Below are 17011 nucleotides of genomic sequence, written 5' to 3' on the forward strand. Positions count from 1 at the left end.
AGGAGGCCAGCGCCGCGACGGATCTGGGGAGCCAGATAAGTGAGACCAACATAATACAAGCAAGCGGCACGTAAGGACAAGGGGATGAGCCCTTTTTGTTCCTTAAGGAAGACACATTTTTTGAAGAAAATGGGATATTTTGTGCCTTCAGAACAACAACAAAAAAATGTGCTGCTTTTCACGTGACAGACATGTAGTTTCTTCCTGTCACCAACCCCTCCCTCAGTCAAGTGGGTGCGTGACTCCAGGTGGACCAATCAGCGGTTTAGCTAGTGGTGCAGGGACAGGCTTGTGACTGTGCAAACAGGGCCCATCAGAGCCCAGCCGGGTTCTGTGGTAAATAAACAATCAGAGAAGAGGCCTTTTCTTTTGGATGACTAGTCAGAGGAATGTTCTTGGGAAGGTCAGTAGCCTTCTTTCCCAGCATGCAGAGAGACTAAGAAGGAAGTCTTACAGACAGAAGTGGAGCCAAGACAAAGAGAAAGGGGCCAATCCTACGACTTCATTCCATTCTCTGGATTCAGCTATGCCTTCCGTCTGCCCTTGGACTTCCAGTTACATGAGCCAATAGTATTTTTTCCTCCAAAAAAATACACATATAGCCTGACCAGGCGGTAGAGCAGTGGATAGAGCATCAGACTGGGATGTGGAGGACCCAGGTTCGAGACCTTGAGGTCGCCAGCTTAAGCACAGGCTCATCTAGTTTGAGCAAAGCTCACCAGCTTGAGCTGAAGGTCGCTGGCTTGAGCAAGGGATCACTCGGTCTGCTGTAGCCCCCAGCCAAGGCACATATGAGACAGCAATCAATGAACAACTAAGGTGCCACAACGAAAAATTGATGCTTCTCATCTCTCTCCCTTCCTGTCTGTCTGTCTCTATCTGTCCCTCTCTCTCTCTCTGTCTCTGTCACACACACACACACACACACACAATAGATTTAAAAAAACACACATATAGCCCTGGCCGGTTGGCTCAGCGGTAGAGCGTCGGCCTGGCGTGCGGGGGACCTGGGTTCGATTCCCGGCCAGGGCACATAGGAGAGGCACCCATTTGCTTCTCCACCCCCTTCCTCTCTGTCTCTCTCTTCCCCTCCTGCAGCCAAGGCTCCATTGGAGCCTAGATGGCCCGGGCGCTGGGGATGGCTCCTTGGCCTCTGCCCCAGGCGCTAGAGTGGCTCTGGTCGCGGCAGAGCGACGCCCCGGAGGGGCAGAGCATCGCCCCCTGGTGGGCAGAGCGTCGCCCCCTGGTGGGCGTGCCGGGTGGATCCCGGTTGGGCGCATGCAGGAGTCTGTCTGACTGTCTCTCCCCGTTTCCAGCTTCAGAAAAATACAAAAAAAAAAAAAATACACATATAGACAGAGCATATACTTAAGGGCTCAAACACTCTCGTGGATTCCCATCACACATGTTCCAAGGGGACTCTTCACCATGGCCCATGAGGCCCCCTGCTGCTCCCCAGCCCACCCCAACTGGCCTCCTGTCCTGTCATCTCCCGGGAGCTGTCTCATCCCAGACACACTGGGTCTCCAGTCCTGCCAAGTGATGCTCTGGGGCCTTTGCACTGACTCTTCCCGCAGCCCTCAGTCTCAGATCAGGTGGCACTTCCTTACCAGAGCCCTCCCCTGGCCACACAATCTAAAGTACCCCCAGGCAGTCTGTATCTAAGCACCCAGTTTATTTTCTTCACAGGACTAATTCTTTCCCAAAGTAATCTACTAATTTGTTTCCTTGGGTGTCTCCTGCTTCTCCATAAGCCCTTGTTGAGGGGCTTCCAGGGCTGCGCAAATGCATGGCACTGATCAGGGGTCACTCCAGATTGGCTTGTTTGTGAGATTAATCCTGACAACCTGCTCATGGGGGCACAGCCGCAAGACTGCAGCCATGAGACTGGAGATTTGGTGCCTTGATGAGGACGCTCCTTCCAACTCAACCGAGCGGAGGCAGGAGGCCAAGGCTGTTTCTGTCTGCAGTTGCAGCCAGAGGCTTTAAAAGCACCACAGTGGCCCAGCTGTTAGGAAAGATCCAGTCTGGTCCCTGGGGCAGAAAGCCCCCTCTGCCCACCCTCAGCGGTGCCTCCAGCCCTGCTCTCCCGAAGCCACAGGGCTGTGACTACTGTGCTAGGGCTGATTTGCCTGATGGGAAGCTACCAGAAAATGGCTTCCCATTGGGAGCCACTGCCTGCTCAGCCAGGAGCCTGCTGGGGGCGGGGCGCAGAGCTGGGCTCAGCCGACCTGCCCAGCAGCCCAAGAGTGGCACCAAGAGTGGAGGGGGGGAGAACTACTTCGGTGAGCACCCCCTTGTATCCAGCACCACACAGGACATGCTCGTAGGCATCTTCTCCTTTGTCTTCACAGTACAGAAAACCAAGTTCTGACAGGATTTAGTGACGTGTTCTTGTGCTCGCACAGCGAGGAAGTGGTGTTGCTGGCCAGATGGGCCCAGCCGCCTTGCCAGGCTTGTGAGCAGCAGGCTGAGGCCTGGTGCCTTCTGCATTCCTGCCTCTTCCTACGGCCACTCATGCAGGTCAGCTCATGGGTTTAGAAGCTGCCCTGAAATACACTGGCTGAGCCATCAAAGACCAAACCCAGCCCTACAAACCAAGGATAGTGGTGACACCCCCAGCTGGGAACTGTTAACTCACCCCGAAGTGTTTAAAACCCAAGGAAGCTTTGTCTACATTTAGACGAAGAAAGTCACAGAGAAAATTTGTGTCCCTGGGACTTGATCCAAAAACCCCTTTAGAAAGGTCATTCTTGGGGGCAGGGTGAGGCTTGTTCCCACCAAAGTGGAAGCTCCCAAGGATAAGCTTTCTCTGCTCACCCTCAGAGGTACCCTGGAAAGGGGTTACTCTCCTGAGGGAAGGCCCAGGGCGGCAGCTACACACTCAGTTCCTATAGTGGGTGCCAGTCCATGCCCAAGGCCCATCCATCTCTGCCCTGCACCTGCCGGCTGTGGCATGACATGAGGCAGGACTTCCTGAGAAGAGGGATCTGGTAGGTAAGGCTTCTTATCCTGGGACTTCAGGGTGATCCTGCTTTGGATTCTGGGCAGGGTTGAACAAGGGGAGGGCCATGTGCTAAAACTCCAGCACTCACCACCAGAACCTTCCCTTATTCAGCCCCGTCAAGTGGGCTGCCAACAGGCATCTCACCTAAAATAGAACCTTTCCAAGAAAGGGCTGAAGTGGCCCTCGGTGACTCATCACCCAGATGGGTGCTGCTATTTCTATCCAGCCTCTTCCAGACACCGTGGAGCCTTGATCACACCCTCTTCCAGCCCCTCCTAGGTTAAGGCCCAGGCAGGATACTGGCTTGGGGGGCTCTCTGAACCCAGCAAGACGTCCCTTTCTGCCTCCCCCACAGATCACCAGGAGCTTGCTGGGACAGGCTTATCCTCGGCCTCTTCCTCCATACTCGAAGTCCTCACCCCTCTGTCAGGGGGGTGAAGGATACACTGGGCAGGGAGAGAGATGGCTGCACACCCCAGTCCCCTGCCCACCTAGGCTGGGTCTACCAGGCCAGGCCTGTGGCAGACTCTCCTGGCCCTGGGACCAGCAGCAACGAGTCTTATTCCACTGCACATAGTGCCTGTGACTCCTTGGCATCCTCCACGCAGCTGCCCATCAGAATGAGAGAAAACAGCCTTCTAGTGTGACAAGAAACCTCTTGTAGGTCCTGCTGTCCATGAACCTGACCTGGCACATGGCCAGGAGATGGGCAGGTCGCCAGCCACAGACCTCATGTCCTAAGAGCCAGAGGTGGAACTAAGGGGACATCCCAAGGCTACCTTGTCAAGCTGACACTTCTTGCCAGCAAGGAAGTTGTCCTACCATCTTAGAGAGCTGGCGGGGCCTCCATGGACACCCACGCACCTCAGCCCAGTAGGGGCCTGGGCAGCCGCAGGGGTGAGAAGGCTTAGGGCGGTGTGCTGGCCAAAAGGTGGTTTGGGGTGGGGGAAGCAGAAGCTACCGGAAAATGGCTTCCCATCGGGAGCCACTGCCCGCTTGGCCAGGAGCCTGCCGGGGATTCAGAAAGGCAGGGCCTTGTGGGCTCTGTGGCTCTGGAGGGACTTTCTCCCTAAGAAGAGCCTTTCTCAGCTGCTCCCTTACTTGGATTGTTCAACGCAGAAGGGCAGCTAGGGTGGCACTGTCCTCCGGAGGCCCAGGGACAGGCTGGGGGTTCCCTGAACCGCCCGTGGATTGAGCAGCCGGTTGTGATCGGCCCGCAGAACCCACTCCTGGCTGCTCGCTGCACTGGGCTCTGGGGCAGGAAGGGGAGTGGGGGCAGTCCTCAGGAGGGGCTTCTGCATCTCCCCCACAAGGACACTGGTGACACTGAAGCTTGTCACCCGTGCTTGAACCTCAGAGGGTGAGGCTGGGCTTTGCTGTCCATGTCTGCTCCCAAAGGATGCTGCCCAGGGCACCTGCTTCTACTCTGGGGCGGTGCCTGCCTCACTGCCACCTCCACGGGTGCCAGGAAGCTCTGGGGGCCCCGGCAGTGACAGGCTCTCTTCCTGGTAGGTAGGACGCCCCTCCGCCCTCCCCCGCAGCGAGGAAGGGTGCTGCAGACAGCGCTGAGGCTTCCTTCCTGCGGAGAGCAGTGCTTGCCTGAGGCCCAGCCCTCCCCGGGAAGGCAGGCGTTCCATTTGTCCAATCACTCTGCACTGACGTCGTGCCTGATGCCGCATTCATGCTTTTTTCCATTTTGGTACAAGTTGAAACATCACAGAAACAGCTCATAAATGAGCCCTTCCTGCTGGTGCCAAATCCAGAGGTTCCTGGGAAGGCCCCACCAGCCAGTGTGACTCCATGCTCTTCAGGCTCGTGAGTCACTAGCCAGGCCTGGACAGGAGGAGGCACGTATCCCACCGTGGCCCCTGGACAAGCAGGCAGAGTGAGTCAGGCCCCATCCAGTGTCCAGCTTCCCCAAGGCTACTAACAATCTGCGTCCTGTCAGCTGGCTGGTCTCAGGCTCAGAGCAGGCACCAGGGTCCCATCGTGCAGAGCACACTTGTCTGTAGCTGGACCCGCACAGCCTGGCCTACAGGGGAGGCCCACGGGGGAGGCCTGGGCCAGTCTGTTCAGACCAAGACCCTACGGGAGGCCCCGGAGACCTGCCCAGCAGCTGAGACTGGGCTTTGAGGAGTGGAGGCTAGAGGGCCTCACGGGCCTGGAGCCCCATGCAGGGAACAGACCCTCTGACTGTGCCCTAGCCAGCCCCCTCCCTTCAGGCCCATTCACTGCGCCCATTCACGGTAAAATCTCCTGCCCGTGACCAGGGCCTCTCCCCTGACCCTGTCCTGCACATTCCTTTCCAGAAGCTGCACTCCCTGGACTTCAGAATGTGACAATTCTCTTTAGAATCTCTGGGACCCTTGGGGCTCAGCCCTTGGCTTCCCCACTCTTCTCCCCACCTGGAATCTCTATTCTTCAGTGTCACCCTCAAACTCGCCATCACTCTTTTTTTTTTATTTTTTTATTTTACAGAGACACAGAGAAAGAGAGTCAGAGAGAGGGATAGATAGGGACAGACAGACAGGAACGGAGAGATGAGAAGCATCAATCATTAGTTTTTCGTTGCACATTGCGACACCTTAGTTGTTCATTGATTGCTTTCTCATATGTGCCTTGACCGCGGGCCTTCAGCAGACCAAGTAACCCCTTGCTGGAGCCAGCGACCTTGGGCTCAAGCTGGTGAGCCTTGCTCAAACCAGATGAGCCCGTGCTCAAGCTGGCGATCTCGGGGTCTCGAACCTGGGTCCTTCCACATCCCAGTCCGATGCTTTATCCACTGCGCCACCGCCTGGTCAGGCAAATTCGCCATCACTCTAAATTGGGTCTCCTCCAGAATCGCTCTGCACCTGTCCTCCAACCGTCTAGGTCCCCTCCCGGCCTCCCCGCATGGAGACCCCTCCCACTGAGCCTCTGCTTTGTCTGTCCATGGGCCCTCTGCCCTCATTTCTCTTCTCGCCAGCTAAACCTGGTCCGTCATTCCAGCCACTCTGCTGCGTGTGTGTGCTCTCCTGGCCCATGTCTGCTTCAGAACTAGACCCAACTGCCTCCCTTTTTCTCCAGGCCTCCAGGCGAGCGTCTGAATGGGCATGAGGCACCTGAGCTCCACAGTAAGTTAACTTATGTCCCACCTCTCCTGGGCTCCCACAGTGGCCTAGTTAACTCACCCCATCTCTCCAGAAAGCTTTTCTCCACAATGGCTGGTCCCATTTCTCCTATCTCCTTCCTTACTTTCTGGCTCAAATGATGGTCCTGCTTCCACTTCCAATTATAAAGAGGAGCCACATGACAGGATGTCCCCTCCACATTCAGGATCTAGACCTGCGTCTCCGAGGGCCCTGCCTCTTCAACCACACCCTGTCTCCCACACCCCTGGGCATCCATCCCTTTCCTCTCAGGACAGCGCCATTGTCTCCTGCTCCTCAGAAATGCTCCCCTGCCCACACAGCAACCCCAGCTCCTGCCTGTGCTCTCCTCTCCCTCTCAGCCAGGCTCCCACGGATGAGCCTCAGACCACACTGGGTCGAGTGAAAGAGGTCTTCCCTACATTCTGTAGGGTTCATCCGTATGAAGTTTGGGCATAGGCAAAACTCATCTACGGTGGATAAGAACCAGAGCAGCACTTGTGTCTGGCGGAAGGCAAGGAAGAACAGGAATGGGGCCTGAAAGAACTTAATGTGGTCATGGGGATACTGTCCATTTTGAGAGAGAGGTTTGGACGGCACAGGTGCAAGCTTTCATCAAAGCGCACTGAATGGTACACTTAAGCTTTGTACTTTTCATTCGTGTAAATTATATTTTTTTTTAAAGAAAAACTGAAATAAAATACTGATCTCTAGTTAATGATGTGCTTGCTGAAGTGTCTTTAGTGGGAAGTACATTGATACCAGCATATGCCTGTGGCTCTCAGAGGTCTCCAGCCCCAACCTGTCTGCTGCACGTCAGGCTCTTAGATTTGTCAGCCTGCTGGACTCCACTTGGGGACTCACGGGCACTTCCAACTTGACATGACCCAAACAGAAAAGTTCTTCTCTATCCCCTACCCTACGTCCAGTACATTTCCAAAACCTGTCTGTTTAGCCTCCAAAACACACCAGGAACCTGTTGTGGCTCTTCACTCCCATCACCACCACCCCAGCCCCAGCCTGCGGCCGGAGCCCACCCACCCGCCCCCATGGGCTGTTCTTCACTCAGCAGCCAGAGGGGCGGCGTGGGTGTGGTTTTATGTATCTCTCTATAGCTAGCTAGATATATATGTGTTTACATTATGTTTCTCTCTACATATATATATTTTTTTTCTTTTTAGATTTTATTTATTCATTTTAGAGATAAGAAGAGAGAGAGAGGAAGAGAGAGAAGGGGGTAGAAGCAGGAAGCATCAACTCCCATATGTGCCTTGACCAGGCAAGCCCAGGGTTTCGAACCGGCGGCCTCAGCGTTCCAGGTCGACGCTTTATCCACTGTGCCACCACAGGTCAGGCCTATATATATATATATATATATATATATATATATATATATATATATATATATATATATATATATCTTTCTATAAAGAGAGAAACATAATGTAAAACTTGCCACTTTAATCATTTTTAATTCTACAATTCAGTGGCATTATGTACATTTGTAATGTACAACCATCACCATTGTCTATTTCCAAAGAGAAAATTTCAATGCACATCTATCTGACCTTCCCACTGCCACCTGCCCAAACCCTTGAAATCACATCTAGAGATGCCAGCCTGATCAGCACGCCCTCTGGTCCTTGCCATGGCACCCAGCCACCCCGGACGTGTGCTCCCAAGCCCTCGCATGGCCCACGCACTTCCCCTCGGGCCTCTCCTGCCTCCACCAGTCTCCTGCCCAGCTGCGGTCTAACATTCTGCGGCCTGATTTCTCCTCCTTGTAGAGTCCCCACACACACACCAAGCACCGACCTCTCCACCAGCCTTCCCCCCGGTCCTCCACAGCCGTGACCCCCAGGAACGACTACGTGTCTGTGTGTGTGGTTGTTCGTGGCAGCACTGTGACTGAGTGGAGAGGAGGGGGCCTGCCCAGGCCAAAGCCTGAGCTAAACAGGTAACAGAAACAGCAGAGCCAACAGGGCGCCGGCCAGCCACAGCTCCCCCACCAAGCTCTGCCTCTCTGCTTCTCTGTCGCTCCCTTTCCTGCCTCTCCCCCGTGTCCCTTATCCCTGGTCCCACTCCACTTATTTCTCCTTTTTGCTGCCATTTTATTTGATTCTGTTTTCATTGTTTCTTTGGCCTGCACCTAGAAAAGCAGGAGTTTTAGGAATAAAATTTCATATTTTCTGTTATGAACTATTTTTACGTTCATGCTTTGCAGCTCCCTTTCACAGCTAGAAGTTACTGTCTCGTGCCTGGAAGCCCGTCGTGGGCCAACATCCACTCCCACACAGTTCCCTCTTCCACCTGTCCCCAGGGGCTCTGGCCTCCACCCCAAAGTAGTCCTCACGGGAAGGTTGAGAGTCCTGTCTCCTGGGACCATGGACGGGCAGCAGGGCTGGCTGAAGTTTGGGGGCGCGACCCTACTGACTTGGAGATTGTTTGGGTCAAAGTGCCGACTGCAAGGCAAACTGCCCAAGGACGAGACATACGGTGGGAGAAAGGCCTTCCGAAGGGCCTGCCCCCTGGACACCCACTTCCACTTTGTTTGGAGGTGGAGAGGGGCAGGCTGAACACATGTGCAGATGTCACCTCCCCCTGGGCTCAGGAAAGAGGGGGACACCTTTGCCTCTCCTCAACCCACTGCTGACCCCTGCTTTCGAACAGCTGCTCCTCAGTCCTCACGGGCCTAGGCAGCAGTGCAGCCCGGAGGAGCAGAGGAAAGGGAACAAGGCTGGCGGCTGCAGTGACGCGATCTGCGCCACACTCGCAGCACCACCCCCGGGCCGTCTGGTGCCCCAGTGCATGCTGGCGAGGAGTGGGATGCAGGCAGGAGAAGAAGAGGACTGTGGCCACTGCGTCGCCTCCCTCCCTTCTCCACACCACCCACCCCGGGTAAGTGCCTAAGTCCAAGGTTTGCCAATGGGGGGTGGGGGGTGGGAGCACAGTGGATCAAACATCCCTGGCTTGGTCTCAGCAGAGTCTAGACCTTGGATAGAACAGGCAAAGAAAGGACACGCTTACTCTTCCATAGTTTTCTTAGAAGGGCTTATAGGTGATTCTGACTACAGCGAGGGAGGTGGGGAGGAATGAGCAGACTCACATCTGGAGGAGTCAGGCCAGGATGTGCCGCTGGGGCTGCTCTGACAGGGCAGGGAGGCCTCTAAGAGGGCTGGCAGAGACGGGCAATGCCTGCCACGGGCCAGTGCCCATGTTCTCCAGCCCATTATCACTCCCATCCCCACTGCTCACCCAGCTCTGCCTTCCTGCTCCCCGCCCCCATCACGGCACTGAATGGGCTTTAATGCTAACACCTCTGGCCTCCTAGTCAGCGCATTCTCACAGGGATATCCTCTTGTGGGTATTGAGAAAAGTTCAGACCCCGCAAAGGAACCAGTCTTTTGCCATGATTTCAAACAGGTTAAATTATTTACCCCAAGCTTCAGGACTGGAAAGCCTCAGGAAGAAATGACTCTACCATGATGAGGGGCAGAGAGCCCAGCTTGTTCTGTACCATCCTCGGCCGGAGCAAAAACTGACTGTGGATGGGAAGAGAGGGCTGGGCCACCTTAGGGAGGACAAAAGACCTAGCCACTAGTTCTGAGTCTCTAGCTCTTTTGCTCCAGAATGACCCAGAAGAAGCCAAGACTTCCCAAGACTTGGTCATCTCCTCCATAAACAGAGGGTGCTCTGAGCTCCTTCCCGACTTCCACGCAGCCGCAGTGTGCTCCGGGCACTCGGAAACCTAGCAGAGTGAATGCGCAGATACTTCCTGTCAAGGTCTCACAGCCGTGAGAGCTGGCCAACCTGAGCACAGGCAGAACAGCAGGCGCCACATCTGTGTGTGCAGTGCCCGTCGACGGCCCCAGGGCTGACAAGGAAGCTTGGGTCTACTGGCTGGAAAAGCAGTGGTTCCAGATCTCACAGCCCACTCTCCAGAGGGGGCTGACTGTTCCACCTGTACGCAAGTCTCATCTCCAGACCTGGGCTGCTAGTCCCACGGGACCCAGCTAAAGTAAAAGACCTTGACAGATGTCGTGAGACAGAAAAACAGCAACACTGAGTCCTGGTGACCATCGGCCCAGTGGTGCCAGTCTCTCCCCTCCTCTCTGCTCACTGTCCTCGCAGAGACATTCAGCACAGCAGTTCTGTCACACCCCTAATCCATGCCGCAACTTGAGTTACAAACCAGACAGTGATTCTCTACTTGTGGCCCACATGACAGTCCCATTTCTCACGGCTCCAAAGATCCAAGAGCAGGGTCACTGGCAGTCTCAGAGAGGCCACACGCCCTGCCAGGTACTTGTGTGTCTCTCGTCCCTCCCCAGGAGTGCTATATTCCTCCCTCTGTCGGTGGGAAGCTGAGAAGCAATGCATCCTGCTGGCGTGCCCTAATGAGGAGTCTCCCGTGACCTTCAGGCCAGATGCAGAGCCCAGGCTGCCAATCCTGTCTGCCAGGACTCGGCATTGCCACTCCAGTCGTCTTAGGTACAACCTCTCGTCCCCGGCGGCGGCCCTCAGGATGCCACGTTAGAGGTGCTCACACCAGGTGCAGTCTGGGCTGGGTGGATCTATCAGCAAAGCCTGCCACCTAGTTTTCTCATTTCATGGAAGCATGACCGGGGAGGTCAATCTGCTTTTAGCTAAGTGACAAAAGGCACCTGTTCTGAGTCAAGAATTAGGCTCTTCCAACCCCTCAGGAAAGTGTGCCGAAGGTTCTTTTTCCTTGACAGGAACATGGCTGAAAACCCACCGTGGAGAAGAAAAGGTTCTGTCTTGGGCCCCCAGCAGAAAGGGGAACCCGCCAGGGGGAAGAGTTAGGGCCGCATTTCCCCACCGGGGTGCCGTGGGACAGCAACCCCCGTGTTCTGTGGGAGCAAGTCTGGGAGAGGCTGCAGCACAGCCTGCCATGGAGCTCGGCACTGCCCTTCGGATGCTGAAGGCCCTGAGAAGCTCACTGCAAAGAGCCATTGCGTTTTCCTAGCCCTGCACGAGCGTGAAGTGCCAGGAGGCCTGCTCTCCTCTAAGCAGGGAGCGTCTGCAGTAAGTTCCGGGCCCCTCTCTCTGCTCCTGGCCCCAGGCCGCAGATGGGCAGCGAGGCAGATGGGCTGAGTGTTGCCAGGGTCCTCCCACTCTGCTGTTTTTCCAGGCACACTCGAGGGCTGGCTCCCTTCCCACCGTGCTGAAGATCCTGGGTTTGGAGGAGTCCACTATGTGGCAAGGACTGGGATGCCCACCAGAAAAACAGTGCCACCGTGCGGGGCTCTCCCTTGATCTCTGCCCAGCCCACCCAAGTTGTTCAGGGCCTGCAGCTTGAGTGAGCATCTCAGGGTGGCGGGACCTGAAGAACAGGCCACACAAGGGGGGACGCGTGGAGTGGCCTCTCCCATCCCTGCTGCCGAGCCTCAGCTCTGGCGAGGCCAGGTGCTCCGGCTTCTCACTGGCAAAGAACCGCGGTGAGCTGCCCTGGCCTAACCACACTGCCCTAAATACTGACGAGCGAACTCTTATCTAACAGTCAGGGCCGAGCTGGGCCGTTTCTAGTTCCAGATGTAACCATCACGAGTGTGCACGCCTCCTCAGGAAGCCCCCACGCTCCAGGAACGACTCCAAACGCACTGAGTCATCTCCCCACACTGGCAGCTCCTTCCTCAGAATCTCACACTTACCTCTCGCACACCACACATCCCACACCCACAGCACTTCATGTCACAAATAGACCCTGACCTGTGAACAGTTATTCTCACTCCTCCCCCACCCATGTGGTCCAAATGGCTCCTGCTGTGATAGTTCCAGAGGCGGACAGGCCTGTGCCTGCAGTCAGACACTCTCCGTCCTGCCCAAAGGCAGAGCCCTGGAGGGGAGAACCAGAGACTTCTATGGGTTACCCTGGAGGAGAGCAAGGAAGCCAGCAAACCCACTCAGTTCATCTCAAAGGCATGGCCCCAGCTCAGTGAGTACATTGGCACAGCCAGGCTCCAGGTCACCAGAGAGCCTCCAGGGGCTTGGCTGAGTGTCCTAGCGCAATGCAAAACATTCTGAACAAAGCCAGTGTGAGGCTGTAGACCCAGGGTCCTCGGGGGCAGAAAAGAGGCCAAACTCACGAAAGGGCCCTCAAGTGGCCACTTGGTGAGTGTAGGACACTGTCACCCACACTGTCAATGCTTGGCCCCCAACTTGGGTCTCTGTTGTGTTGTTTCTCTGGGGACGGGCTGCTGCTCTGCCCCGGCTCACAGACAAACAGGATCCCAAGGGAGGAGCTTCCTGGATGTGGGGTGGGAGGCATTCCTGCCTCTCCGGACACCTTGCTCTTCCTCTAGGACCCCACTGCCAGGGAGAGAGGCTGGCCTAGGGCCCTATTCAAATAGTACCTATTGGGAAGAGTTGTCCATAGACTGTCTTTGGTGCTCTCAACACCATTTTTCCAGGTCAAACTTGGGCCAGGTAAGAAAGCATCTTCTGCTCTGGAATGGCCCGAGCCTTCAGGAAGTACAGGAATCCCTCAGGAGACCTGGGGCCAAACCTTGTCCTCCGCTGCCACGTCTGGAGCCAGAATATAACCCCCAGAAGACCCAGCGGCTGGTGGCCAAGGGAAATGAGAGGAAAAGGCAGTGGGTGACAGAGAGGAATGGAACCGGGGGCAGGGTGGAAGGCAGGCTGGGGAGCGGCGCACAGGTGGTTACCTGGGTGAGGTGAGGGTTAGGGTTGAACCCACACTGGTTGCAGACCTTGTTGTGACACTGGGTGCAGGTGTTGAAGTTTGGCTGGCTGGGAGTCGACGTGAGGTCCGAGGTCTTACATATGGGACACAGCATACTGCTGGGAAGGGGGGCGATCTGAGGGACGGAGTAAGGTGATGTGGGGGTGCTGCCTCTGTCCGGTGACACAGAGGGGGACCGCCCTGATCTCTGCGCCCTGCTGTCTGCCTGCAGCGTCCTGTGGGGGCCATCAGCCTCCTGGCCAGCTGGGCCCCGTGCCCTTGTCTCCCGGGGGCTCTCACGGCCAGGAGCAGTAGCGGAAGCCTGCTTCGGGGTTGGGGAAGGTGCTCTCTGGCTACCCAGGGGCTCCTTGGGGTCCAGTCTCCTGGAAACGCTGAAATGACATTGAAAATGACTATGTTAGAGACATCTCTTAAAGAAGACCCCTTCAGGGGTTTCTCCCAAGCTCCATCACCACCCTCCCCTCCAGCCCAATGGCATCATCACAGCCATTTGCTGAGTGCCGACTGTGCCCATGCTCAACCCCGACAAGCTTCTCCCACTTGAACCCTCAGCCATATAGTAGGATCATGAGTGTTCTCTCTTACATCCTGATAAAGTGAAGATTCTGGTTCAGTAAGTCTGGGGTAGGGTCTGCATTTTTAAGAATCTCTAAGGTGATCCTGGCCTGTTGGCTCAGAGGTGCAGCATTGGAAGTCCCAGGTTTGATTCTCAGTCAGGGCCCAAAGAAGGAGTGACCATCTGCTTCTCCACCCCTCCCCCCACTTCCTCTCCCATAGCCATGGCTTGAATGGTTCAAGAAAGTTGGCCCCAGGTGCTGAGGATGGCTTCATGGCCTCACTTCAGGTGCTAAAAAGCTCAGTTGCTGAACAACAGAGCAGCAGCCCCGGATGGGCAGAGCCTCTTCCTGTAGAAGGTTTGCCGGGTAGATCCTGGTCAGAGTACCTGCGGGAGTCTGTCTCTTGGCCTCTCTGCCTCTCACTTAATAAAAAATAAAAAGAATCTCTAAGGTAATACCTCTGTTATGATCTACAGACCATACTTTGAGTACCAGGGCTCCAAAACCATACATTAGAAATACCTAGGGTGGTTTTAAATTTTCTGACTCTCAGACTAAACCACAGACAAATTACATGAAATTCTGGAAGCAGAGTGGTAGCATTAATATTTTTTCCTCTCCAGGTAATTCCAAAATACTGTATAGCTCAAGTTCAGAACTACTGCCCTGGCAGGTCTGTGACATTCTAACGTGCCCCCTTCAGAAGCTGACTCCAGACAGATGGAGATGGGTCGGGGAGGCACCCCAATACCTATTTAATGCCATCACAACAGGGACAAAGGTCTCTTTTTCCTGGCAGTCCTCCAGCAAGCCTGAAGCCAGACCAAGTCCATTCAGATGAGTGAAGTGTTACTACTTTTTTGCTTACGCAAGGCTGGGTGGGATTGAAGTTCTAGGATCTAGCGCTGAAGGAAGCATCAAGTGAAGTCCAATGTGCCTGACCCCCACCTCCATCCTGACCTGGCCCTTTGCAGTCAAGCCAGCAGAATTGAGTAGTTGAATGAGGTAGAAGGCAATCCATCAATTCTCTTAAATTCCTTCCTTTTTGACCCAACTTAAGTTCATTTTGTCAATTTTTCTTTTCCAATTTGAAAGAAGCTGAGCACAAAAGCCACAGGCAATGCTCTCTATGGCTTCCCTGAAATTCCACACTTGCTTCAGTCTGTATCATTTGGGTGGCTAGTGGTACCCAGGATGGGGACTGTGGAGGCCCAGCCACAGTGGCCAGCAGAGCCCCAGTGGCCAATCCTTGTAGGGTTTGACTGACAGGAGGAGATTCTGTTTGCTGCCCCTATATGAATGCCATCTGATGCTAAAAAGATTCAGGAGCCAGCCCTGGCCAGTTGGCTCAGAGGTAGAGCATCGGCCTGGCGTGTGGAAGTCCCGGGTTCGAATTCTGGTCAGGGTACAAAGGAGAAGCGCCTATCTGCTTCTCCACCCTTCCTCCTCTCCTTCCTCTCTATCTCTCTCTTCCCTTCTCGCAGCTAAGGCTCCAATGGAGCAAAAGTTGGCCCGTGCGCTGAGGACAGTTCCATGGCCTCCACCTCAGGCACTAGAATGGCTCCAATTGCAGCGGAGCAACGGCCCAGATGGGCAGAGCATCGCCCCCTGGTGGGCATGCTGGGTGGATCCCAGTTGGGCACATGTGGGAGTCTGACTGCCTCCCTGCTTCTAACTTCGGAAAAATACCAAAAAAAAGAAGAAAAAAAAAGATTCAGGAGCCAACAGGCTTGGCAGCATGTTTGGCACTGAGTGGGCGCTCACTAAGCACAGCAAAGTAAATAGACAGACATGTGAGCAGTCCAGTGAGATCAAGGAGTGGGGCTGACACGTGAGTTAGTTATGACCACTTCACCTGGAGTTTGCTCAGCAACAGAGACACAGTGAGAAAACTAGAGGTTCATTCATTTATTTGGGCATTCAGTCATTCACAAACACTTACTGATCTTGAACTGTTTCAGGTCCTGTGAAGGTATTGATGGTATGAATGGATTATGTCTCCTAAAATGGAATGTGGGCCCTTACAGATGTTCACAGTATTGTTATCCTTACATTTTATACATATTTAATAAGTATTCTTATATTCTTCATAAATGCCTATTCAATGTTTAATTAAAATGAATTTTTTAAAACGTGGATCAGACAGGGATCCAGTCTTCTGTGAACCTCCAGTCTAGAGCGGAGACAGATGTGCAACCAAATCACAGCAAGATACACCTCCACCCGGTCTGGGGGAGAGGCAGAAGTCTGAGGAGGCTTTGAGGACAAGGAGACATCTCAACCATGTCTTTTTTTTTTTTTTTTGTATTTTTCTGAAGCTTGAAACGGGGAGGCAGTCAGACAGACTCCCACATGCGACCAACCGGGATCCACCCGGCACGCCCACCAGGGGGCGATGCTCTGCCCATCCGGGGTGTCGCTCTGTCGCCTGGGGCAGAGGCCAAGAAGCCATCCCCAGTGCCCGGGCCATCTTTTGCTCCAATGGAGCCTCGGCTGCGGGAGGGGAAGAGAGAGACAGAGAGGAAGGAGAGGGGGAGGGGTGGAGAAGCAGATGGGCGCTTCTCCTGTGTGCCCTGGCCAGGAATCGAACCTGGGACTTCCGCATGCCAGGCCGACGCTCTACCACTGAGCCTACCGGCCAGGGCCTCAACCATGTCTTAATGGATGGATTGTCTCCGTAGGAGAAAGGGAACAGCACACACAAAGGTCCAGAGGCAGGACAGAGTATGCTTGGTCTGGGTAGCTGTGCGGGACAGGCAGAGCAGGCGGAAGCCAGTGCGATTTCAGCACCAAGAACAGCTCCTGGGAATCAAGCCAGCACACTTAATCACCTGGCCCACCAGGTAGGCTCAGAGCTAACATGGCAAGGGCCAGGAGAACAGGGCCTCTACGTTTTCAAACAAGGCCATGCTTGCCTGACCTGTGATGGCGCAGCGGATAAAGTGTCAACCTGGAATGCTGAGGCTGCTGGTTAGAAGCCCTGGGCTTGCCCGGGCAAGGCACATACAAGAAGCAACTACAACAGGTTGATGCTTCCCACTCCGCCCCTCCTTTTTTCTCTTTCTCTCCTCTCTCTAAAACCAATAAATAAAATCTTTTTTTTTTTTTTAAAGGCTATGCTCATGCCCTGCCTGTATCAAAGAAATGGTAGAGATAGGGAAACACTGAAAATAAGGCAATAGCCCAAGAGATAGTCCCTGTGGTGAAAGAGAGGGTGGGTTCAGCAGAAGGTATTCTGTCTTGAGGTCCAAGGAGGAGTGGTCCTTTTGACTGAGATGGGGGAAGTCCAGGGGGGAAAGCCAGTTGGTAGGTGGAGAATGGGGAGTGAAATGGCAAAATCAAGAGGCTGTGTTTGGTTTCTTTGAGTTAGTGTGTGTGTGTAGGGGGTCATCCAGGAGACATCAGGAGATGGGTCAGAGCTCGGGTCCCATTCAGATAAATTTATATATTTTTATCTGAAAGAGCTAAGGGTTCAGTTCACAGGATAGAGATCACATGAAAAGGGCTGGTTTAGGGAAGATTTGTGGGGAACACCAACATTTGTGGGAGCAGGAGAGATGATAGAAACAGAGAAGTCAGAGAAAGGAGAACACAC

The 17011-nt window shown here is 54.5% G+C and overlaps 1 protein-coding gene across 1 annotated transcript in view; it reads right to left on the reverse strand.

Moving 5' to 3' along the window:
* Positions 1–17011, reverse strand: part of BSN (bassoon presynaptic cytomatrix protein) — an 87726-nt gene that overhangs the window by 29101 nt on the left and 41614 nt on the right. The window contains exon 2 of the mRNA XM_066352048.1: positions 12822–13230. Within this exon, the coding sequence (XP_066208145.1) occupies positions 12822–13230 (409 nt within the window). The remainder of the gene's footprint in view (positions 1–12821; positions 13231–17011) is intronic.

This window comes from Saccopteryx leptura, chromosome 10, assembly GCF_036850995.1.
Source record: "Saccopteryx leptura isolate mSacLep1 chromosome 10, mSacLep1_pri_phased_curated, whole genome shotgun sequence".
In the NCBI taxonomy this organism is placed as follows: Eukaryota; Metazoa; Chordata; class Mammalia; order Chiroptera; family Emballonuridae; genus Saccopteryx; species Saccopteryx leptura.